Below are 26,023 nucleotides of genomic sequence, written 5' to 3'. Positions count from 1 at the left end.
CATATTAAACTCCCCTTACATTGAATTCCACCATTTGTTTGATATGCATCTGAAATTCAGTGAAGGATGTGCATTTAAAATGACTACAAAACCAATGTTGAAGGAAATAAAATTAGCACACTATGTGACAAAAAATACCATTTTCAGTGCTAAACATGATGATAATCTTTTTATTAGTATTTTGAGAGATTTTGTCCATCACTCTTCATAAAAGAGAGTACATAGAACTATGTTTGATCTGGAATTTTAAAAAATAATATTTAGTCACAATTTGTAAAGCCCTTTCCTATCATTTTTATTACCTTTATGACTACTTAGTTCTTTAGGAATGTAATGGGAAAAGGGTAGAGATAGGATAAGACTTAAAGAAATGGAAGGCTGTCTTTAAGGCACATACTAGGAACTCAAAGGAAAGGATTTTAGCAGAGAGAAGGCAGAGGAGGAACAGTTTCAAAGTGACAACTGCTGGAGTAGTGATTTCCTGAAGGAGGTTGGGCTCTTCCTGTTTGGAAGGGTGGAGGAAAGGTGGACTTGTTTCATCTGCCTCAACCTGACTGTGGAGAAGGAGTCAACCCCTAAATCATCTTTGGAGGTACTCTATTTGACTGGGAAACATCTAGAAAAGCATCTGAGCAGACCTGCTGTGCTTTCCAGAAGGTTTTTATCTAAAAATCCTGTCAGATTGGCTTTGAGCTTTTACCTCAGGGGTCAGACTCCCTGGGGTGAACTTAGCCATTTGAGATCAATCATAACAATTTTCAGAGACAGCTTTTGAATTAAATTCAACCAACTACTGAGGATCACAGATAGGTAGCTTATTCAGCTTTTGGGGAACAACTAGATGGAAATAGGGAGCTGGCAAGTTAGCTGGAAGACCAGAAGGCTCCCTCTTATGAGAGATGTAGAAGATTGTGGGGAACTAGCTAGATCCCTTAGAGTTACAGACCCCTTGTTCTGGTCCTCAGTTTGTATACCCTCTTATAATAAAAGAGATACTGTTTTTTTTTTTTAATATATCAATTCTCTCCAAGACATTTGTGCAACTGACTCAGTGAGAGAAAATGATTCTGTTTCACTATCACTAACCAGAGGTTAGAATACCCAGAGATCACAGCTGGGTATTCAGGGGAATCCCTAAGTGAAAAGTACTCTATCCACTCTGGGTCTAGGTCTCCCCTTTATATCTTTTTTTTTTAGGAATCAGTAAAGTTTTCCCTTCTGAAATCTATGTTCTTGAACCCAGATTTGAACCCAGATTCTGTAAAGCTTATTTGTTATTTAACTTCATGTCATCTGAAAACCCAGTAGTATGGATGCTTATTTGGTTTCACTTACCAATCATGGTTTACACATGTGAAAAATGAAACATCTAAAGATTTCAACAAATTTTGCCAGAGTTTAATGAAAGACAAAGCTGTACACCCTGTGTCTTGTATTTAAATGCCTTTGTGTCAACATATATATTTAAATTGGACTCTGCTTAGAAAATGCTTACCCACAAAAGGGAAAAAGACAAACATTTTAGTATTCTCATATATAAGCTCCTTACATCTTCATGAGGCACTTAGGTTCTAAGGATGAGACTATTAAGATCTTTGAACATTGCTCTTTTGTGAGTAGAGATTTCTCAATGCCATTGGTTCCTCAATGAGAAGAAACCCTAAGTAGTACCTTCCATTACTCCTCAACTGGCGAATGGTACAGTTATTTTAAGAGTATAAGAAATACAAACTAGGTTCCACTCACTGTCAGTTCATCTAAATTGGACTAAATCCATTGTCTCTATAGTTTACCACTATTCTATGGAATAACATCCAATCCCACTCAGACTGTAACTTGCTCTGCAATGTTTATTTATGTCTTTGTAGCTTCGGTTTTGCTTTTCTCTTCTACCTAAAATGCCACTTACTTATTTTTCTATCAGCCCACTTTCCTACCTATGGCCATCCTTCAAGTCCCAAATCATATTGTACTCATAAAGCTTCAATTGGCTACTTCAACCCTCATTGCCTTTCTCTGAGCTTCTGCCTCACTCATAGCCTACTTAATACAATTTAGTAAAAAGAGCTGAAAGTTTTAGGAAAAAGAGTTGAATTTGGAATCAAAGTCAGGAGATTTGAATTCTAGTTTTTCTACTTTTTGCCTGTGTGATGTTGGGCAATTCACTTAACATCTATGGTGCTCAGTTTCTCCATCTGTGAAGTGAAAAATTGGCCTCTTGGCTTCTTTCCAATTCTTACTCTATGTTTCTATATTGTCATATATATGTGTGTGTTATTATTTCATAAATGGTACATAATTAATGGATTGGACATATGCTTCATAGGTATCAATGCTGTGGGGAGAGAGAGAGAGAGAGAGAGAGAGAGAGAGAGAGAAGAGGAAAAGAGAGAGAGAATGAGAGGAAGAAAGAGAGAGAGAAAAGAGGAAGAGAGAAAGAGAATGAGAGGAAGAGAGAGAGAGAGAGAGATCCCCAAGTCACTGAATAGATTTCTAGTACCCAATTCACAGGTGGACATAAATGAGAATTGTGAAGTGTAGATAGGCAGGGTGGCATATATTAGAGAAAACATTCCCATCAGTTAGTTGGCAGATCTTTGGAGGTATTGGATCTTTTTTCTAGTTAAAAATTAGGATGGGGACTCTATATTACTCTTCCTTTATGTTTCTCATGTACCGCAGCATTTGCACAGTAATTGCTGAATTTTCAGTTGATGGGTAGCATTTATAGTTGCCTATTTTAAATGACTCCATTTAGAGTTTTCTTGGCAAAGAGTCTAAGTGGTTTACTATTTCTCTCTCCAGCTCATTTCATAGATGAGGAAACTGAGGTAAACAAGGTGAAGTAACTTGCTCAGGGCTACACAGCTAGCTAGTCTAATTTGAGACTTAAAAATATGAGTTTTCCTTGAGACTAAATATGATCTGAGGATGATCAATCTTCCTGGTTCCAAGCCCAATGCTCTATATGCTGCACCACCTAGCTGTCCCATCTATGTTATAAAGGAATTGGATTAGATGGCCTTGATAATACCTTATAATTCTGAATCTCTAATCCAGCAAATAATCTTCAAACCAAATTTCAAGAACAGAATCCCATTTTATCCTTGGTTTCCATAATAGCTGAGGTCATTTTGTATCCCTTGAATAATATATTCTTCTCTGTACACCTATTATGTGCATATACCCTAAGAACTTTAATATGAATCAATACCCAAGGGTTTATACCCAGGAATGTTTTTTAGAATCATTCCTCTGGCTCCCACAGAGCATTAATGATCTCTTCTTCCTAACTGGGTGTCTTGGTGAAACTTAATGGATACAATCTCCAATCCCTGATCCAGGTCATGGATAAAACGATTAAACGGCATTGTGCCAAGGACCAATTTTATTTGTTTTATATTCCCAGTATGACCCTAAGAGAGGTCATTGAATGTGTCTCTCAGGCAGCCCTTTCAAAATAGGAGGAATGCTTCATTGCATGGTATAGACTTTTCTGGTGGACCTGCCTAAAGGGCTCACTTTTTTTGTTAAAGACCTGAGCTGATGAATCCTTCAATCTCCCAGGACTGAAGCCTTTCTTTGACATTTTATACAATTCTGCACACCTAATACTCGGAGAAATGAACAGCAGCCTTTCCTGGCAGAGGAAATAGGTTTTGCTGACCTTTCTAATATAATGCCCCATGGTAATTGAGGTGGGGACTGAGTGTTCTCTGAATGAACTCAAGGGATTCCCACTTGGAGACCTGGATCTTTGCTCCTACTCTTCCTTCCCAAGGAGAAACTGTAATTTGTAATTAACACTATAATGAGGAGCCTCTGCAAATTGCCCCATGTTAAGGCAAACAGAGGAATGCATGGATGAGAGCAGAAAAAGAGGGAAACCCCACTTGGCTTTAAAACTCCACAACATCTTTAGCACACTCATATTCCACAGGCAGATTAGAAAGCTGACCTGTCTGACACTTCTGCATCATTACTTACTATTCCAATTGCCTCTTTGAATGCTTTTTCTCAAGTCTTCTCTTGGCATCTCTGAGATTGATGCCTGGTCCAATACCTCTGCTCTGGTTCCTTACATCAAGGCTCTGTGTTGTTCAGAGTTGCTCTAATACAGGAAGGAGTTGTGGGGGGAAGGAGGAAATTCTACCTTACCAGTGGCTCAGATCTTCACCTTGACACTTCCAGAATTATACAAATCTTGAATAACATTATCTTAGCTTTCTGTGCATGACTCTTTCTTTCTTTCTTTCTTTCTTTCTTTCTTTCTTTCTTTCTTTCTGTCTGTCTGTCTGTCTGTCTGTCTGTCTGTCTGTCTGTCTGTCTGTCTGTCTTTCTTTCTTTCTTTCTTTCTTTCTTTCTTTCTTTCTTTCTTTCTTTCTTTCTTTCTTTCTTTCTTTCTTTCTTTCTTTCTGTCTGTCTGTCTTTCTTTGTCTTTCTGTCTGTCTTTTCCTTCCTTCCTTCCTTCCTTCCTTCCTTCCTTCCTTCCTTCCTTCCTTCCTTCCTTCCTTCCTTCCTTCCTTCCTTCCTTCCTTCCTTCCTTCCTTCCTTCCTTCCTTCCTTCCTTCCTTCCTTCCATTCATTTTTGTAATAGAACAATCATATGAAACCAAAATCTCCAAATAAAAACCCAAATAAACTAATGTGAAAAATCATATGCTTTCATCTGTATTCCTACTCCAACAGTTTTTTTCCCTTTGGAGGTGGAGAGCATTCTTTGTCATAAGTCCCTCAGAAATGTCCTAGATCATTGTATTGCTGAGAGTTTGGCTGTTTCTAAAAAGACATTTCTATTATATCTGTATTCTTCTGTGTCAGACTATTCATCCATCCTTTAATTAGCTAATTTGTTTGGATAATTGCTTAGATTTTATTGATATAGAGAACTCTTATGGAGGGAAATCCCTTTACAAAAGCAGATTGACATTTATTTTGAAAATGAGAGTCTAATAGAGTTACCCAGGACATTAAGAGATTAGATCATTTATCCAAAAGGAGACAGTCATGCTTTAGGATTTGAACTCAGGTCTTCCTGACCCAGGGGTCAATTTTCTCTATTCAGGGTTCCTTATTAGTTAAATCAAGTTGGAGAAAAATATCAAGAAATTAAGCCCTGCATATCTATTTTCAGCATGCCTAGGAGATTCTGTGCTTTGGCACCTTATACAGGTAAAAGCTCTTTGTCCCCCTCCTCTTAGGATCTATTTAATCTGCTTCATCTGGTCCAATCTTATCTCTCATGAGTATTTGACTGGGTGATTGTGGGCATACCACCAGCTCTTCCTGGACCTCAGTTTTGTAAATTTCAAAATGAGAGTAGAACTGGACGGCTACTGAAGCCCCTTCCAGCTTTATAGGGATGATCCTATGCTTCTAAAATCATTGCTAGGATGAATGACAATAAAAAAGGTGATTTGAGTTGGATATTTTAATTCACATACATATTAGGAAATGAGCTCCTTAGAAACAAAACCCCCTACTGAGGCAGTTTGTATTTAAGTAATGTGGTTATGAAGAAATATTAAGTAATAGCATGAATACCCACTGGTTCTTCCCTTAGCTCCTTCAGGCAGGCTGTAGTGACCTACATAGTCCTCAGTTAAAGTTTCTTGCAAACACTGATCTCAGAGAAATTATTAGTTCATCCCTAGGAAATGGAATGTTTGATATATTGTGTTGTCTGACATTGTCTGTGGCCTCTAACATTTTTTGTGCTAAAAAACAAAACAAAAGCTTTTTAAGCAACTCTACTTTTCACCATTGGTTTTTTTAATTCAAGGTTTTTTTTTTTTTTTAAGTTTATAGTTATATAAGAGACCTTCTTGAATTACAGTACCTTTGGGATTTTGGTTTTTGGTGGTATGTTGATGCTTTAAGTTACAAAACTTCCTTCTCAAATTATTTTTTATTGCTTTTTATAGATCTAACATAAGGCCAGACTATGCAGACTCAAATTTTCATGACTTCAAAATGCACACCTTCACGAGGGTTACATCCTGTAAAGCCTGCCAGATGCTCCTGAGGTAAGTGCTGTTCCACACCTGGCTGGAAGAAAACAGTGAATTTTTGAAAACTGAAGCTCTCTGGGGGTTTGCAGAGTATGCTGTATCTGCTGATTATGATGTGCGTTGCCACATTTGTCCACACTCTCTCCATCTTGTGCTACTGGAAATCTTTTTTCTCACCAGAAGCATTGCCTCCCTTTCCAGTGCTGGAGACTTTTCCATACCCTTTACTGCATTAGGTGAAGGGGAGGAGGAAATGGCATTCTCTTTACCTCTACCTCTGAAGTGCCCTAGTGCTGCCATCACTTGGCAACCTGTTTTCCTTTGAGGATCAATTATTCTAACTTTATCACTTAGTCCAATTTGTTAGTGTCCTACTAACCTTAGAGTCTTTGTCCCTCCTTTCTCAACAGGTTCAGTATCTCACTTGTGCTTCCCCCCCTACTTTGAGCCCTGTCTTAACATGGGGATATTAATAACTTGATGTTCCTTCCAAAGTTTGACTTCCCACTTATCAACCTATTAATTTCCCATGACCTCCTTCTTCCTTCTCCCTCAGCCATTTTCAGAGACGGCCATACTCTTAGATCAGTGATGACTATCACTCAAATTTTTTTCTTTTTAAAACAATTTGTTTCTTACATTAAATTCCCAGACTTCTCTCATTTTCCCTCTCTTCCCCACACTAGAGAAAGCATCATTTAACAAAAAGATATAAGTATGCATAAAACAATGTCTTGCTTGTTTCTGTTATCTTGTGGTAGATATACACATCATTCCTCAAGCAATATTTCTGTTGCTGTGTGTAATGTTCTTTTGGTTTTGCTTGTATCACTCTTCATAATTTCATGTAGGTCTTTCCATGTTTTTCTAAAACTAACTTGTTCATTATTTCTTATGGTACAGTAGTCTTCCATCATTATCATATGCTACATCTTATTTGGCCAATCCCCAACTGATGGGCATTCCTTCAATTTCTAGTTCTTTACCACCACAAAGAGAACTACTATAAATATTTTAGAAGATAAATATTTAGAAGATATTTTAGAAGATTCAGATTATTTTTTTTACCCAATCACCTTAAGATATAAGCCCAATTTTTTTCTAATTCTTTCTGGATCAAAAGGAATACAAAGTTTTATTACTCTTTGGACACCATTCCAGACTGCTCTCCAAAATGGTTAGATAAGGTCAGAGTTTTACCAACAGTATATTAGTGTCCCCTTTTCCCTCTCTTCCCCTCCAACATTTGTCATTTTGCTTCTTTATTATTTTAGCCAGTCTGATAAATGTGAGATAATAATACAGGATTGCTTTGATTTGCATTTTTCTAATCAATAAGGATCCAGAGCATTTTTTCATATAGTTATATGTAGCTTTGATTTCTTTATCCAAAAACTGTATGCTCATATATAGTGACCATTTATCAGTTGGGGAATGGTTCATACCATGCTACCTAGCTTCCCCAAACATAATTGTCTTATTGGCATATTAAAGAACTCTGAAATTCCTCTCTCCAACTGCAAGCTCTTATCCTTAGATTATTTTTCCTCTTCTCCTAAATCTCTGTTCCTTCTCCTCACTGATACCTCTAGTTCTTCCAACCTAATCTGTTCTCCCAGTCCATCATCCCTTCTCTGACCTTCCTTCTTGACCTTATGGTTAGCCAGTTCAACTATTTACTATCAACTACTTTTACAACTTGAGCTCATACTGACCTTACTGATGTACTCTATATTCCAGTTAAAATGTTCCCATTCTTGTCTTGAAATCTACTCTGTCCATATCTTTACTTAAACTATCTCCAGTAGCTTAAATGAGCTCTTTATCCCTTAATATCTTCATATTTAAGAGCAGCTAGGTAGTACAGTGGCTAGAGTACCAGCCCTGAACTCAGGAGGACTCATCTTCTTTCTAATAATGGCCTCAGACATTAACCAGCAATGTGATTCTGGGTAAATCACTTAACTCTTTGTGCCTGAGTTCTTCATCTGTAAAATGACATGGAGAAGGAAATGACAAACCACTCTAATTTCTTTGCCAAGAAAACCCCCAAATATGGGGTCATGAAGAGTCAGACATGACTGAAAAAACCACTGAAAAATCTCCATATTTAAGCCAGTGACTTCCTTCAGGATTCGTACTGGATATCACCTTCTTCATAAAGCTTTTTCTTTTTTTTTCCTCCTCTACATTAGGTGAAAATGCTCCCTACTTCCCGGTTATCATAAAACTTTGTCTGATTTGCTTATGCATGTAATATGCTTTCTATCTCTATTAAATTGTAATCTCCTTAATGTAGCATCTGTGTAGTGTCCTTCTTTGAATTTCCAGTGCTCACCAGCATACGGTGTATATAATAGGCACTTAATAAATGTTTGAGTCAAATTTGGTAGGAATAATTGATTCAACAGTCTGATTCTTGTTCTTGAACTGTCTTGACTCATTCTCTCCTCTCTCTTTTCTCTTTATCTTTTGTTGGAATATTTCATTGATTCTTTTTTTTATTGTCATCATTTTCTAATGATTCCCTCTTGTAAAAGAACCCACTCCTTTAACAAGTACAATTAAATAAACCAAGTCAACACATTGGCCATGTATGACAGTGTATGACTCATTCCATATCATTGTGTCAATGAAATTGTTTGGTTAGTATGTTGATCAGAATTCTGAAACCTTGTATTGTTGTTTTCTCTTTCATTAAATATATCATCATATAAATTTTTCTGCTCACTTTACTCTAAATGAGTTTGTACATGTTTTCCTAGTTTTCTCTGAATTTGTCATAATTCTCAAAGAATTTATTTATATTTAATCTTATAGATTAATATTCCATTACCTTTATGTACCCTTTGTCTAGCCATTTCTCTACTGGAGGGTATTTACTTTCTTTCTGAATGCTTCCAAATGCCAAAAAATAAAATGTGCTTCCATAAATGTTTTTCTATCTAAGGGAACTTTCCCTCATTTTTAACCTCATTGTATTATATGCCTGCTAATGGTATCTCTTGGCCAGAGAGTATACCAAGTATACTGACTTTTCTTCTAATTCCAAATTGATATCACTTCCTTAAAACTTTCAGTTGTTTTCTTCTTATTCTGGAAATGACTTTGAATAAGATCTGCATTAATTTCTTTTATTTGTTCTAATGATTTCATATATGGAAAGAATTTATCACCTTTAATGTATCACTCTCTAATTTTACTTTTCAGAGGAACATTTTATCAAGGCTATTTATGTTTCAAGTGTGGCGCCAGAGCACACAAAGAATGTTTAGGAAGATTAGACAATTGTGGCAGAGTTAATTCAGGTGGTAAGTCATTTTTATTGTTGTGATACTGTTTTTAATTAGGGCATAAACCTTGCTAAACATAATTAAGGCTTAATTTACCCCTAATTTGTGTTTATTGTAACATATATGCTTTTGAAACTACCATTTATAAGCACAATTAGGAGAAAGCTTAAAATTCATGTGACTTATCCTTGTTAAATTAAATGTTGGAGAGACAAGGGGAAAAAAGCTACCAAAAGATATACAAGTAATACCTCTCCCATCTTGCAGCTGTATTCAACTACATGTCATTTTCTTCTCAGTAGAAAAAATACTTTTTCTTTAGTATCTATCTATCCATCCATCCATCCATCCATCCATCCATCTATCCATCCATCCATCTATCCATCATCTATACATCCATCCATCTATCTATCTATCTATCTATCTATCTATCTATCTATCTATCTATCTACCTATCTATCCATCAGGCTTAATCATCAGTGTAATGGAGTTCTAAATTTCTCCCACATTCTCAAATGTTTGGGAGCATCCTTCTAGTTGGGTGTCAAGGGCAAAAATCATATGTGGACTATTCATGAATTAATGAATTACACACACACACACACATTAAAGACTCAATCATTGAAGCATTAGAGTATTAGACTTATTTCAAATACTCCTAGATGATTGGATTGGGGCAGTCCTTCTATTTGGTTGCCAGGGGCAAAAATCATATGTAGACTAATCCATGAATTAATGAATTGAATTAATTATCTTTTTCCAACTTCAAAAACAAATTGTTTTTTAAAAATCTTGTTTTAAAACTTTGTTCTGATTCAAATAAAATAAAATTTAAAAAGAATGTCACATTCCTGTTACATGAGATAGACAGACACATAGGCTCTCAGGATCTTTTGGTTTGCCTGTAATTATGCATTCAGCAGGCTTTCATCTTTCATTTTCTCTCTTGGGTTCCTTCAGCTCTCTTCCTTCTCTTTCTTTTCTTGCCTCTTTCTTCTTTCTCTTTCTTCTTCTCTCTTGTTGTCCTTTTCCCCTGAGTTTCTCTGTTTTATCAATAAGTCCTTTCAAAATCAGTCAACCTTTTTGAACACAAGAAAGTGAACTTTAACCACTTGAGTTCAAAAGGCAGCCATGTCAAACTTTGATTTTCCCTAAGGAAGCAATGGACATTGAATTATTTCGGATAATATGAAGACAAGTAGAACAGAGAATAGGAACTCATTTCAGATTCATTTAGGTTCATATAATGGGACACCTGTTATAGGAAGTAGAGTGAATTATACCAGGTCTTGGAAATTAAATTTTAATGCTTATATCCTAAGAAACGACAATTTCTAACAACTCACAAGGAAGATGGCATTAAATGGTAGATGTTTGTGGTATAGTGGAGAGATCCTTACATTAGTGGTCAAGAGATCTGAGCTCCAGTCTTTACTCTGCTACTAACTAGATATGTGACCTTATCAGTACCTTAGTTTCCTTTTGTGTGAAAATGAGGACATGGGGCTTAGTAAGTAGAATGTAAATGACACAAGGGAAAGGTCCATTTAATCCATTTTGGTTTCTGTCTTTGTATCCTCAAACCCTGGCATGCAGTAGGCACATAACAAATGCTTGTTGGTTGATTGATTAATTTTTAAATTGAGTTTCTCAAGATTTTTTTTAAGGCAGAGGGAAAAAGTGAGGATCTATGATTTCATCAATGTGGGAACTTGATCCAGGAATCCATACTCAACATCTTTACTGTACTTTGGAGTCTTAGTAGGTAGACTGTGGACACAGAGGAATTATGTGCCTTGTCTATGGATGCAGAGCTATTTAGTATTAGAGCCAAGACTTCAATCCTCCATAGCTTCCTAACTCTTGGCTCATCATCCTGTGTCTACTATATAATACTACTGTTTCATAACTAAATGACACCAAACTATTTTTATTTGATGCTTTATATATTTTTATTTTTTTGTTTATGTTTCACAGATTCGATCATAGGAATCAAACTTTCTAGCTATAAAATTTTACCCAATTAAATTTAGCAAACATTTATTTATTTATTCATAATTTGCAAGACATTAGGCTAGGTGCTCAAGTGATAAGCCAGCTATTGTTTTTCCATTAGAATGGGTGTAGATGAAATATAAATTAAATTCTAAAAGTTAAAAATAAATAAAAAACAAACCCCCCTAATAAGTAGTCCAATATACCTTTGCATTTTGCTTTCTATGCACTTGTTCTTGACTGATAAGTTTTTGCCAGTTTGTACCCAAACTTCCCTTGAATACTGGGTGCATTGGAGGGAAAGCAATCTAGATCTGTGAGTGAATATTTTATTTTGATTATTCTTGCTTTTGCATTCGATTGAGTCAATGTTATGCTATGATTATTTTGTCCTTGTTTTTGCCCTCTCATTCAGTAAATATTTTATGTTTAAGAATTAATGTCAACATTATGGTTGCTCTAGGCAATTGGAAAGCACACTAGTAGGGGTTCAGGAGTTATAAGATTAAGTATAGATATATAGATATTTTCTATGTCACTAAGAGTGTCACCGCCTTGTTATAGAAATATCTCTGTTTGCCTGGATTACAGTAATAACCTTCTAGTTGATCTCCCTGACTCAAGTTTCTCCCACTCCTGTTCATCCTCTACTCTGCAGTCAAGTTCACCTTCTTAAAGTGCAGGTCTTTCGAAGTGGAGTCTATTCAGGAGACTCCAATGGATTTCTTATCATTTCTAGATTCAAATAGAAAATTCGTTGTCTGGGGCATTCAAAGCCTTTTATTATTGCTCTCCCCTTCTTCTCCTGACCTTTCCAATCTTCTTACATGTTTCTTCCTCCTGTCTACTCTGTGACACCGATTTCCTTGCTGTTTCTAGTATAAATATCCCCTTTTCTGATTCCATGCATTTTCACTGACCGTATCCCATGCTCTCCTTCCTCATTTCTATCTCTAGGCTTCCTTGACTTCCTTCAAGTCCCAGTTAAAATCCTATCTTCAAGAAGCCTTTCCTGATTATCTTTATGCTAATTCTTTCTCTCTGTTGATTTCTTCCAATTTTTCCTATCTATCTAGTTTGGAAAGAGTTGTTTTCATGTTTCTCCCATTAAACCCTGAACTACTTGAAAGCAGAAACTGTCTTTTGCCATTCTTTGAACCCGTGGCATTGTGATTCTATGTAACACATAGCCTTGTACTTAGTACAGAGTAAGTGCTGAACAAATATTTGTTGACTTGCATGAAAGAGCTTGACCCAACCTAGGGAGAGTTAGTGAGTCTGGGAATGGTTGGAATTAATGCCATGCCCTTTATATACCAGCTATATAAATAAGTTAGAAACATGACAAAAAGGGAGAAAAATTCTAGAGGCTGGAAATTCTGGATTTTACTTCTGACCTTTCTAGTTACTGAATGGTATGGCTCTGGATAAGTGACTTTAACCATTCTTTGCCCAAGTTCCCTCCTTTACAAATTTTAGATGACATCTACCCTGCAGGGTTATTGGGAGGAAATAATGAGTTAATCGTTATGGAAACACTTTGTAAATGGCAAAGGACTATGTAAGGAGATATAATGAGACTACTTCAGGGACATATACTTTCCCTGATAGGAATACTCCTTCCACTGATACATATTGCAACTCTACTAACTACAAGGTAATAGATAGTCTTGTGGAGTTGCTGCAGCCAAAAAATTTTATCGTTCTATGCCATCCTGGAGACGAACCTCTCTGAAATTAGCTAGGCTGATCCTTGGGCAACCAATATACAGTTAATCATTGCATCTGCCTTCAACACTTCCCAGAGCTTATGCTTTGCTTTTATGACCTTTAAGGACCCTGTATCATCTCCATTTCATTATCAGGATTGGGTAGATCTTCAGTGGAAATTGGCATAGTGGATAGGGCACTGGACCTGGAGACATAGAAGGATCATAGTTAAAATCTGACCTCAAATACTTACTAGTTAAGTGACCAGAGCCAAATCACTTAAACTTTCTTTTACTGTTTCCTCATTTGTAAACTAGGGATAGTCATAGAACCTACCATGCAAGGTTGTTATGAAAATAAAATGAGTTAATATTTGTAAAATACATCATGAACTTTAAAGTGCTAAGTAAATGCTATTATTATTGTTTTAGCTGTTTTAGAAGGTAACAGTTCTAATACTGTGACAATTAATTTCAAATAATAAAACATGAGGGTTAATTTGAAAATTTCCCTTAGTGTTTTTCATTTGAGAAAAGTAAAGTTAAATGACTTTTAGAAAGAAACATTGAGGGAGAGTTAGGTAGCACACTGGCTAGAGTGCCAGATCTGGAGTTGGGCTGACATGGGTTAAAATTTGGCCTCAGATACTTCCCAGTAGTGGGGCTCTGGGAAAGTCACTTAACCCCATTTGCCTAGCCCCATGTTGTCAACCTATGGCACACGTGCCAGAGGGGACTGTTCTCTTCCCTCTCTCCACCATGCCTGAGGACATTTTTCACATCACCCATCCCACTTCCCAGCAGCCCAATGGGAGCACTTCCTCCCTCCCCTGTTTGGGGTAAGGGGGCAGCTCACATGCCATGTGAGGGTTGCAGGTTGCAGTTTAGGCACTTGATCTCTAAAAGGTTCACCATCACTGGACTAGCCTTTGCTGCTCTTCTATCTCAGAATTGATACTGAGACAGAAGGTAAGGGCTTAAAAAAAAAGAAAACAAACACTGATCTCTGGAAATATTTTTCCTGATTAGATCTGATATCTAAAAACTAATATCTTATATCTCATAGTAGTCTTTTTCTTTTAAAGATTCATATATGTTGGGTGTAGTAGTACATAACCTGTAATCTCTATTACTAAGGGAGACTGATGCTGATAGATTCCTTGAATTGCTACAGTTCTAGCCTGGGCAAGATAAGTAGAATTAGTCTTTAGTAAAAAGAAAAAAAAGAACACCTTAATAAATTCAGAACACCTCAAGTTTAAGAAGTTTTAAAAGATTTAAAGGATACTTTACCTTCTTAATGGCATATCCCAACCTAGACAATTCAGAAACTGTGTTATTAGTAGCTGTCCTAATTCTTAGGTATTGTAAACATATTTTGAAGTCATCAACAAAAATTTAAGTCAGCCACTGTGCTAAGTGTATATTGAAGTGAGGTTTTCTGACTTGATCCTAAAAACTTTGAGCACTATATTGAAATGATAGCAAGCACATCTACTTGTACAAATGACATTGGTTTCCTGAGTCCCATTATAGTGTGTTTGACAATTTTTCAAGTTTGGAGTACTAAAGAAAAGGGGTTTGATCAAACAGCAAGGACAACAAGTAGTTATCTTTGTAGAATCTTAGGCTGGAGAGGAAAACAAAAGAAAAATGAAGGATATTCTCTTCCCTCCCACCCCCATATCCTTCTTCCTTATTTATTTATTTATTTAAAATATTTTTTTATTCACTCTTTTTTCTTGGAGAATGGAGTTGAAATGGGATAGAACATTCCTCCACTCCCCTGTTCCCCCATCTTTAGTATAGTTCTTTAGTATAGCACTTGGGAGAACATGGGTAATTCAAGGCATTGATGGCCAATTTTTTCTTTACCAGAGTTGCTTATGAGTAGAATTTCAGTCTTTTGAGAAGGTTTAGACTTTTTGGGGAAAGGACAAGTGAAAGCTGGAGATGTCTAGTTACTTATAGTAATACGCTTTGTACTAGAGAAGGCAAGTATGAATGATCTTTGAGATGTAGTGTTACCCAGTTGACTTGAAAAAAGAACTTGGTCATCTGTGGGACCTTTGAGAAGTCACTTAATTTCTTTAGGTTCCTCAATTGTAAAAGGAGGGGGCTGGAATATATTGAATATAAGTTGTCTTCCAGGTCTACATCTATGATTCTATGATTCTATTCTCATGGCAGAAGGAATAATGAAGGATTAGCTGGATCATGCAGTTACCCTGGGTATGGGACACCTTCAGAAGACAATATTTCTATATTAACAGAAGACATGGTCTCCTGTGACTTTCAGTCATTGAAATGACTTTCTTTTCTCCAAAAGTCACTTATTTTAGACAGAAGAACACCCATCTCACTATATATCACAGCTGGAAGTGGGTCAAAATCAGACATTTTTAGCAGGAGCCTAAATTTAAAGAGTACTCTCTTGTCCTTCAATGCCATGGAAACAATAGAGTTTAGCATTTCATTAACAGAATAATTAATGAAAGTAGAAAGCTACCAGTTGTTAGGTTGGGATGAGCTTCTTTCTCTGAGGGTGATTTTTGAACCCAGGCTAGAATGGATGGGGTCAGATATAGTTGCTTTACTGCTTGCCCTAAGTAGTAGAGACGAAAAGAAACATCTTGGCTACTACCTCCCTAATCTTTCCAAGTTTTACCTGAATTTTACCCGAATTATGGTCCAAGAAATGGAAGAGAGAAAACTAATATAACTAAAGGACAGAGGTTAGGTTCTACCCAGCAGGTCATGTAACTAGAAAACTTTAGGACCATGTTGGTGAACCTATGCCACATGTGCTGGAGGGGGCTGCTCCAGTCCCTCTCTCCATGTGCACCTGAGGATATTTTTGCCATCACCCATTCCTCTACACAGCAGCCCAATGGGAATGCTTCCTCTCTTCCCTGTCTAGGGTAAGGCAGATGGCTCACATGCAGTGTGGCCACTTGGTCTCTAAAAGGTTCTCCATCACTGTTCTAGGGTGTGACCAAAATTCTTATAAAAGACTCTAATTATGAGGCATTTAACATCAAGTCACTGTGCAAGTAGCCCTTCTTGAGAGAAAAAAACCTTTAGTTCCATTAGATCTGTCTACATTATCTATTCTACTTACATCTTCAAAGTGATTTCATAGTTACCTTTCTTGTTGGGTTACCCTTTCCTCTTCTCCAATCACTGAAATCTCACTGGTCTCTCTCAAGTTTTACAGAAACTCTCTCAAGTCCTGCTTGATCATTTCAAGCCAGAAGTGTGCCAGAACTAGCTTGCAGTTAATGATAGCTAATTTTTCAGTGTGAGCACCATAGAAATCAGCAAATGCTACAAATTGGACCTTGATTTATTGTTTTGTTGATTGTCTAGACCCAGGAAAGTGTTAATAATGCAGAATAAACTAAAAAATGTATGCAATTGTTTCCCCCCCAAAGGGAACCCTTTGTTAAACATTTATTAGTACAACAGCCCTGGCTTCAGTTCCTCATGAATCTCCAGTTTTTCCTTATTTTTCCATGGAATAATATTCAGGCATTTCTGACATCATCTGGTTTGTTTTTCTTGTTGCTTAGTTGTTTTTTAGTCATGTCTGGCTCTATCCAACTGCATTTGGGGTTTCTGAACAAAGATCCTGAGACGGTTTGCCATTTCCTCCTCTAGTTCATTTTATAGTTGAGGAAATGGAGGCAAATGGAGTTGTCACATAGCTTGTAAGTATCTGAGGCCAGATTTGAACTCAGGAAGATGAGTCTTCCTGACTCCAGGGTCAGTGCTCTGTGTACACTGTACTATCTAGCTCATTGCATTTGCTCATTGCTTATTATTTGACTTATGTAAATCTTATTTCCCTCCATTCCAAGGACCTGGATTAGTGTCTCAGCTCTCCTGCTGGCCAGCTATATCATCTTGAGCCTGAGCAAAGACCTTTTGCTCATTGAACCTTATCTAAAAAAATGGAAAGGATTGGATTAGATCTCTATGATGCCTTCCCCCTCTAAATCCTTTGATTCTGTAGACTCCTTGATGGCTGGGATTGTATTGTAGATTCTTCTATGTGCCACCCAATGCCTAGACAAAGAATATAGCAAGCACTCAATAATAACTTAGAATGGAGCAGCATTTGTCCCTCACTCCCAATAAGTACTATTTTTCCTCATTATTTTAATTTTCTCACTGAGAAAATGCTCAAGGAACTCTTATTGACTTTGGGGATCCTACTACCATGGAGCTATGGTAAGAATACTGGACTGGCCCTTGTCCGACTTCTCCCACTTACCATCTTTGGTATCTTCCAGAAAACTCTACTTCTATGTTTCATTTTCCTCCTTTATAACAAAACTGTCAATAGCTCAGGGTTACATATCACTTTATGGTCTGCAATGCACCTTGCATATGTTATCTCATTTGAGCTGATCCTCCTAACAACCCTGGGAGGTAGGTGCTATTATTATTATTTTGCAAATGAGGAAATAGGCTGAGACAGGTTATGAGACTTCCTTAGAGCCATATAGTTAAGCAAGTATCTGAGGCAGGATTTGAACTCAGTCCTTCCACCTACAGCTTTCTGTCTAATATGCTACTCAGGTTCCTCTTCTGATACATTATCTTATTGGATCCTCACAAAAACTCTGTGATATTATAATCATTATTGCTGAGGAGAATGAGGTTCAGAGGACTTCAACTTACACAGGGTCACCTGAGGTGCTGTTCAAGCCCTTGTCTTCTCACCTCCTTTGTCCAGATTTCTGACTCTCCTCTTTGCCCAGAATGAGGAAGTGCTGAGTCTCCCTTCCATCTCAGAACCCAGGTCCTGTAAATAAACCTTTAGCATTTAATATAATATGGGGAAAAACAAAACAAAACAACTCCTTTTTGAAAGTGTGACCACCCTACGCAAGCTTTCTTCCCCAACCCCAGAGTCCAGCTCTCCAGTGCCTACGTGAATCCTTGTTTTGGTCTAGTCTAGTCTAGTCTGACATGGAGACAAGAAGAACTTGTACCAGAAGGGTGGGGCTTTTCACAGTGGGAGAAAAGGCATCCCTTCATTCCATTCGTGTCTGTGCACATCTCTGTCTGGGGAACCGTTTGAACAGGGCAGACTTGGGAAAGGAGTCCTTCTAAGCTCTTCGGGTGCATTTCTGTTCGAGGGAAACCTTGGAAGTAGAGTGGAGAACTCGCCCGCCCAGCAGTGGAGTGAGTGGGCACTGCAGCCCATGCTGATCAATGCCTCTGGGGTGGGGAGCTGGCCAGTGCTGCCACTTCCAGCTCACCCTACTGGCCGGAGTTTGCTCTGCCTTCAAGGGAACAATAGCAGTCTCACTGGGAAACATTCTCCCACAGCCTCTGAAGCGCCCTGCCAACGGCTTAACCGGAATGATGGGCATGGGCACCTTTATACTAGTCTTTCTCAACAAGTCACCACAGGGCCAGGATTACTCGGGGACGCCCTCTCCTTGGTACAGTGCTACAGTTTGAAGGTTTAATCCTCGAGCACATGCTGGGACAGAGTATTTCTGCCTTGCTCCCTTTCCAGTTGGTGAGGAAAGCCTCTCTTGTCCCTTTTACCTCTGCCTCACCCAGTAGAGCTTCCTTTGAGTATTCTCTATTTGAAAGAAGGGCTCAAACTGTCAGGAAAGCCTCCTGGGGTCACCTACTCCAATCTGATCTAGGGGGAATGCAAGCTTCACCCTCTGGGATGTATAACCTTAGCAGATCCCCATTTCTTATCTGTTTAATCAGTCTAGGACCTCCCCTGCTACTGCTGCTTCTGCTGCCTCAGTGGAAAGAGCATGGCTTGGTCTGCTGATGGCTGAGAGCTATATAGTGATGAAGGGAGCATCTTCAAGAATTTTGTGTCAACTATTCTTGAGTCAGTAATGGGTCCCCCCCCCCAAAAAAAAACACCATTGAGAATACTATGTAAGAAATAATGTGGTAGAATGTTTGATAGATTAGAAAAGTCTTATATAAAGTTATTATGCTTTGATAGAAGTCTCTCTGCCTGCTTAGGGTATCTTGTAATGTTTTCTTCTTATCTTTGTTATAAGGCTGGGTAAGCCAGGCTCTGTTTGATTTGAATATCATTTTTATAGTCATAAAATTACTCTCTCCTCTTTAGCTTATTACTTTAGCACTTGGCCTGTTTATATAAATCAGAAAACCTCCTTTTCTTATTAAATAATATAATGAATAAAGTTCTTTGTAGAGGGCAGCTGAGTAGTTCAGTGGATTGAGAGTCAGGTCTAGAAATGGGAGGTCCTAGGTTCAAATCTGATCTCAGACACCTTCTAGTTCTGTGACCCTGGGCAAGTCACTTAATCCCATTGCCTAGCCCTTACTACTCTTCTGACTTAGAACCAAATACATAGGAATGATTCTAAGATGGAAGGTAAGTGTTTAAAAAATAAAATAAAGTGTTTTGTAAACCTTAAAGCCCTATAAATTTTTGCAATAATTATCACTAAGATTAAGTCAGTTTTAGAAGAAAAGGGGAAATGAATTCTATATCTGGGTCACAATAACTAGGAATAAATCATAATCAACATGAACTAGAAATAAGATATCAGCTCCTTGATTTACTTACTCTTGAACAATATTTGATATACAAAACACTTTCTAAATATTATTTATAGTTAATGTAAAATGCTACAGTACATTTTGTGGAACACTATGGCATCTATTCAAAGTGCTTAACATTTATGCAGCTTTCTCCTAGAGCTCGAGCCATCCTTTTGTCTTTCCATTTACATGTTTCACAGTAAATACCCCAGATAAAAACTTTTCTGAAAAAAATCCAAAAAAAATTCCTTAGTAGAGGGAATTGTCATTGTGAAAACTCTGTGTTGGTCTGTCATTTATGTCATGATATGATAGGTGACTTGCTCTGGGTTACACAGCCTATCTTGTATCAGAAGAAGGATTTGAACTTGGGTCTTCCAGACTTCAAAGCCCACCCTTAGATGTACCACACTATGCTGCCTTGAATGAAAGTTTATTTTACTATTTACACATATTAATTTATTTTGTTCCTAATCTGTAATTTCATTGAGTAGGGAACACCCTCTATTAATACAGATCCATTCTTATTTGGCAACTTATCATCTTAGAATTGTACAGAGTTCTAAGAGGTTAAATGACTTGCCTAGGGTCACAAAGCCTAGGTAGAATCTATAGGCTAATAGAATGTGAACCTTGATTTTCCTTACAAAACTAGCTCTCTATCCATTACTCTTTGCCATCTTTCATTTACCCTTAAGAAACAGAGATACTCACAGAATAGACAATAATAGCTAGTTGTGATACAACAAGGTGAATGGAAGTAAATTAATTTTGAAGTCAGTCTGTGCCATTCCTGAAAATCACTTCCTTTGGGTAAATGTGCCTATACAGCTGTGTTCTGGCTTTGATTTTGGAGGTTAAGTTTTGCACAGCCACCAGAGCAACTTGAGAAATCTTCCATTTCTGCACTTTGCAGAACCAGTAGGGACATGATAAAAGAAGTTAGGTCATGAGTCACTGCCCTGGAAGATTGTGGAAAGAGCAAAAATATTTTACTGTTTGAACCAGTGCAAGCTCAGGAGTAGAGCTTCAGGATAAAGATGAACTGAGGATTGCAAACCTTTGGGTGCTTGAAGAATGGAATAATGTTCCTGGGAATATTCCCAGGAGATGGGAGGGGGAAGATCGAGAGGGAAGGCTATCTCAAGAGAGCAACTTCTTTTCCTCAGTAGCATTCAGGTGAGGTAGTTATTCCAATAGTTAGCTCTCCATCTCCCACTGCCACGTCTTGCCTAGCAGTCCTGTTGGGTAACTGTACCTCTGGGAGACAAGAATCTTGAATCTGAATATTATACGTTATGATGTCAGATTCATGTAAATCAGGTGTCAGATTGAGGTAAATGATGGGCTTTCCAAGCCTCAGAGCAGGAGCAGGTTTTGCAAAGAAAACCTCAGTAGACACGCACTTAGATCACATTTTGGACTAGAATATTCTTTTACTCAGCAATCTGAAGAGTCTTCAGTCTAGCAGAGAGTTTGTCCATTTTATAAGGTTTATAAGCCTTTCTGGGCAAGCGAGAGGAGTATGCACATGGTGGAGAGCCCCATTCTGAATCCAGGGAAGGCTTAATATACCATGAGCACGAAGGCTAAATGGCGTCCAGCTGAATGGCATTCCATTTCACCTGTCTTAATCCCTTTCATTCTCTTTGCTAATGTAACTGGTAAACAAGCAATTAGTCACATTGACATGAAAATTTAAATTCCTTCTAGGAAAGGGAAAAAACAATTTAGTTCCTTGCTGTGGAAGTATAAATATCATAGAGGGAGTGTGGGGTAGTGAGTGGATGGAAGGCTGGCGTTGGAGTCAGGGACACCTAGTTTGAAATCTTGCCTCTGCCACATACTAGCTGGGAACCATGGTCAAGTTGTAAGGTAGGCATGCTTAGTAGATAGGGCACTTGAGAGTCAGAAAGACCTGGTTTCAAATCTTGCCTTATATGCTTACTAGCTATGTGACCTTTGGCAAGCCACTTAAGCCTTCTTTACCTTAGCTTCCAAATGAGACTTCTAAATTCCATTAGAGCTCCAAATCTCTGACCTTAAGAAAATCACTTAAATTCTCAGCCCATTTTTTTCAACTTAAAATAGAAATAAATAACATCTGTTATTCAAGCCTACAATTCAGAAAGTGGTTGTGATCCCAAAATGAGATAAACGTTAAAGCATTTTAGATACTTTCAAGAGCAAGAGCCATAATCCAGAAATTTTCTCCACATAGGAGAACTCCCAGGATGTCAACTTCCTCTACCAGTGCAGATCTCTTTAGAAAATAAGTCCTACACAGCTGCTAAAGACATGGAAGTCAAGTGACTTGTACAAGACCACATAACTAGTGTCAGAAAGGATTTGAATCTAGCTCTCCTTACCTTCACTCCGTGTACATTCTACTAATACTACTCTAGGTTTTCAATGGAATCTAGGGAATGTCTTTTCTTTATGAATTCTCTCCCAGAAATGATGAAGGATTCCTTCTCTAGATGTTGTATGGAAATATAAAACCTCCCCTCCAGCAGCTGCCTGCTTGACATAATTTGGTTAAACTCTGAAACTTGGGTTTATGTTTCTAGATGTCTCTCTCTCTCTCTCTCTCTCTCTCTCTCTCTCTCTCTCTCTCTCTCTCTCTCTCTCTCTCTCTCTCTCTCTCTCTTTCTCTTTCTCTTTCACACACACACACACATTTGTGTGCATGCATGCACATGTGCCTTACCTTCCATCTTGAAATCAGTACTGTGTATTGGTTCTCAGACAGAAGAGAAGTAAAGTCTAGGCAATGGGGGTTAAGTGACTTGCCCAGGGTCACACAGCTACAAAGCATCTGAAACTAGATTTGAACCTAGGACCTCCCATCTCTAGGCTGGCTCTCAAACCACTGAGCCACCTAGCTGCCTCCTGTTTTTCTCTCTAATCAATTAGTGGGCAGAGGAAGCAGTTATTTAACTAAAGTACTGGCAGCTAAGTGGTTCAGTGGGTAGAGTGCTGGGCTTGAAAGTCAGGAATACCAGAGTTCAAATCCCAACTCAGACATTTACTATCTGTGTAAGCTTGGGCAAGTCACTTCATCCTGTCTGCCTCAGTTTCTTCATCTTTAAAATGAGCTAGATAAGGAAATGGCAAACTATGCTAGTATCTTCACCAAGAAACCCCAAAGAGGCTCACAAAGAGTTAGACATGACTGAAAAGACCAAACAACAACAAAAAGGAAAGAAAGATTATTAATTATAAAATTTCCAGGTCTTTCTGAGCAAACAAGAGAAACACACACTGGGTCAGCTCCATTCTGATTCCAGGAAAGTCTTAGCATACCATGAACGCCAAGGTTAAACATGGCATCACCCTGCTCTGCTCTCCATTTGTAAATTCAGGTTTGCAAGGCAAGCTTACTTCCATTATGTGACTATACCACAATTAAGCTAAGGTTTGTGTAGTAGTTTGGCTTCATATGCCTTCTTTGCATCAGAAACACATCTTAATAAAATAGAATGTTCTCTGGTGATCAAGGCAAAAAGAAAAAAAATGGACGGATTTAAATATCTTGTCTGTCTTCTCACTCTGAAGGTGTCATATTTGTTTGCAACTGAACAATCTTCTCTAGGAATAAAATTCAGCTAGAGTGCTTCAGCAGAGGTATCAAACTGGATCTGGCCCTACCTCTTATCATTGTTAACTTCTTCCTCCCATCTGTGGAATGGTCTGTGTTGCCTTTAAAGTGGCGTATTCCATAACCCTGACTAGTCATGCTCATTGTTCCTGTTTATCATAGTTGATATATCCTCTGTATTCAAAGAAGTTCTCTCACCAATTTACTGATTTTTTTCTTAAATGTACCAAGCACCTGCAGTTTCCAAGGCATTGTGCTGGGTGCTGGAGACCCAAAGACAAAATAATAGCAACAAGAAATTGAAACAGCCCTGGGTCAACCTATAGGTAGTCAAATCAAGTCAACAAGCATATATTTATATTTGACAACTGTTGGTTAATTGTGTTATACTCTTTCTGACCCCATATTTGGGGTTTTCTTAGCAGAGATACTGTAGTGGTTTGAGATATTTGGGATTTTCATGGCAGAAGTGCTAGAATGTTTTACCATTTCCTTCTCCAGCTATTTTGACAGATTAAAAAACTGAGGTAATCAGGGTTAAATGACTTGCCCAGGGTCATACAGCTAGTAAGTGTCTGAGGTTGGACTTGAACTCAAAGTATTCTATCCACTGCTCCAACTAGCTGCCTCACTTCTTGTTAGACATTGTGCCAAACCCTGAGGATACAAAGTCCAAAAAAATTGAAACCACCTTGGAGGACCCTATATTCTACCAGTAGGATAAAACATAGTCAAATCAAGTCAATAAGCATTTACTAGGCTCTTAGTATTTGACCAACATTGTATTAAACACTGTGGATTTAAATTCAAGCCAAAAAAAAAAAAGGCGGTTCCTGCCTTCAAGGAGCTTATATTATCATGTATATTAAAATGGTCACAATCAGGGCAGTGCTGGCAAAGATTTTCCAGTTCGTGTGCCCAGACTGCAATTTCAAGCTGCCTATGAGTTTACCCACATTAGTCCAAAGAGTGATTGGGTGATTGGACAGAGGGGAGGGGCATGTAAAAAAATGTCCCCAGGTGCTGGGAAGAGGGGAAATGGAGCAGCTCTCAGAGTGCCAGCTCTGCACCCATGCCAACTCTGAACTAGGGAGATCAGGAAAGACTGGACCAAAAGGGGCCCCTATTATGATTCTTGTTGGCATTTAAGTTGAGCATTGAAGGAAATGAAGAATTCTGGTAGGTTAAGATGATGGCAAAGTGCATTTTGGTGTGTAGAAATGTACTGGGAATGTGGTGATGGTAGGCAACTACCCCTTTAATCACCAAGTATCGATTAGTTAATTCGAGGTATACCAGTCCCCTTCCTGTTGTCTGGCTCCCTTAAATGTCCAGGAGGGTGTTAATATAATCAACAGCTGCCTCCTTCATCTGTTGGGACAAAAAAGGACCCCAGGACATGGTAGGTGAAGGACTTCTACATCTGCAGGGTCCTGTTTCCCCTGGGAGGTGGACCCAGGGAAGGTTCAGGGTCAGGCAGAACTCCTTTCCTGGACAGCACCAGCCTGGGAAAGCCAAGGTGACTTGCATTTGAAATTGATGAAAGGCACCCCAGCACATGGTTTTCTCTAGAAGGAAGGTGACTTTCAGTCTATGCCTTTTTCCTATTCCCACTAATAAAGAATATTCTCTTAGAAAAAAAATAAAAGGAGTGAGGGGGGAAAAAAAGGTAAAAGGCGAAAGAAAACTCGTTCTGTTAGCCTCAGGCAGGTTCAGTGTGTGAACCTGTTACAGCTGGCTAGGTCTATGCTGCAGTGCGAGTCCCTCCCTGGAATTCTGATTATGGGGCTCCTTAGAATTCATAAAAGTCATGTGAATTTTAAGGTTTGAAGGGATCGTAATCCAATCCGGGGAATTAGAGGGACTTACTCAAGGTCATACGGCTGATGAGTGGTAGAGGCTGCCCCAGAAGTCTGAATGTGTCCAATTTGTGCCTGCATGTGTACCCCACTGCCCAGTACTTACCAAAGGATCTAACATCTCGTTAGGTCTCTGCTTTCTTCCTTGATAACTTGGTTCTGCTTTCTCTTTATGAAATCACTCTGGGATGGAAAAGACCTGCAGTAGTATCATGGGAAAATGGTGCTTCCCCAATACCCCAGGAGGAGCAAAAGATCACTGAGTTTGTCAGGGATGAGCTTAGCGGATGGCCCATGTGGCCACATGATCCTGTTTGTCAAGTTTCAAAGACAGCAGTGTGTGGCCCAGCTCTAGTAATGAAAGGGTTTTTTTTTTTTGCCTTACTCTGGTGTTAATTTACCTAAAGATCTCAAAGCACTTTATAACCATTATTCATCTTCACAAGGTAACCAAAGGTTGTTATTCCTCTTTGGTAGATAGGCACGCTGAGGTCCAGAGCAAATGTCTAATTTTACCTAAGTCACAGAAGAGGAGAGAATAATAACTTTCCAATGCCGTGCTGATTTTCAGTTATTCTTTTTAGATCAGAGTTGGGTCAAGTAGAGAGGAGAATTGTACACATGTGATCCAAGTTAGTCTTCATTGTTTACCTTGTAGTGGGAACCTAAACGTACAGCACGTACATGCAATGGTGAGTTGCCAACCCTAATGCCAGCTTTGGAGTAGTAAAGTTGAGAGGAGACAGCTTTCTCTCATGCATGGAAAGTTAATGCAAACCCTCTACTTGAGCAGCTTTTGTGGTTTAATTATTTGACACTGCTTAATAAGCAATTCAGGGAGTTAAGTATAGCCTATAAGCAAGCCATTTAGAGCTCTGAGTCATTTTCCTGGCAAGCCAATCAGGTCAGAGAACCAGAGTTGCAAAACAATAACTAGCCCAGCCCTAGGGACCCTGGAAATATATTACAGGTATCAGTTAGGAAAACAAAGCCTTAG

General features: G+C 38.3%; 1 protein-coding gene across 3 annotated transcripts in view; it reads left to right on the top strand.

Annotated features, from left to right (window-relative positions):
* The window catches only part of VAV3 (vav guanine nucleotide exchange factor 3), a 439,950-nt gene that overhangs the window by 279,486 nt on the left and 134,441 nt on the right, over positions 1-26,023 (top strand). For all 3 annotated transcript variants that reach the window (XM_001372319.4, XM_056819156.1, XM_016429056.2), the window contains exons 16-17: positions 5,925-6,026; positions 9,222-9,322. In XM_001372319.4, coding sequence (XP_001372356.1) covers positions 5,925-6,026; positions 9,222-9,322 — 203 coding nt within the window. The remainder of the gene's footprint in view (positions 1-5,924; positions 6,027-9,221; positions 9,323-26,023) is intronic.

This window comes from Monodelphis domestica, chromosome 2, assembly GCF_027887165.1.
Source record: "Monodelphis domestica isolate mMonDom1 chromosome 2, mMonDom1.pri, whole genome shotgun sequence".
NCBI lineage: Eukaryota > Metazoa > Chordata > Mammalia > Didelphimorphia > Didelphidae > Monodelphis > Monodelphis domestica.
This window is presented reverse-complemented; position numbering and strand designations above follow the sequence as displayed.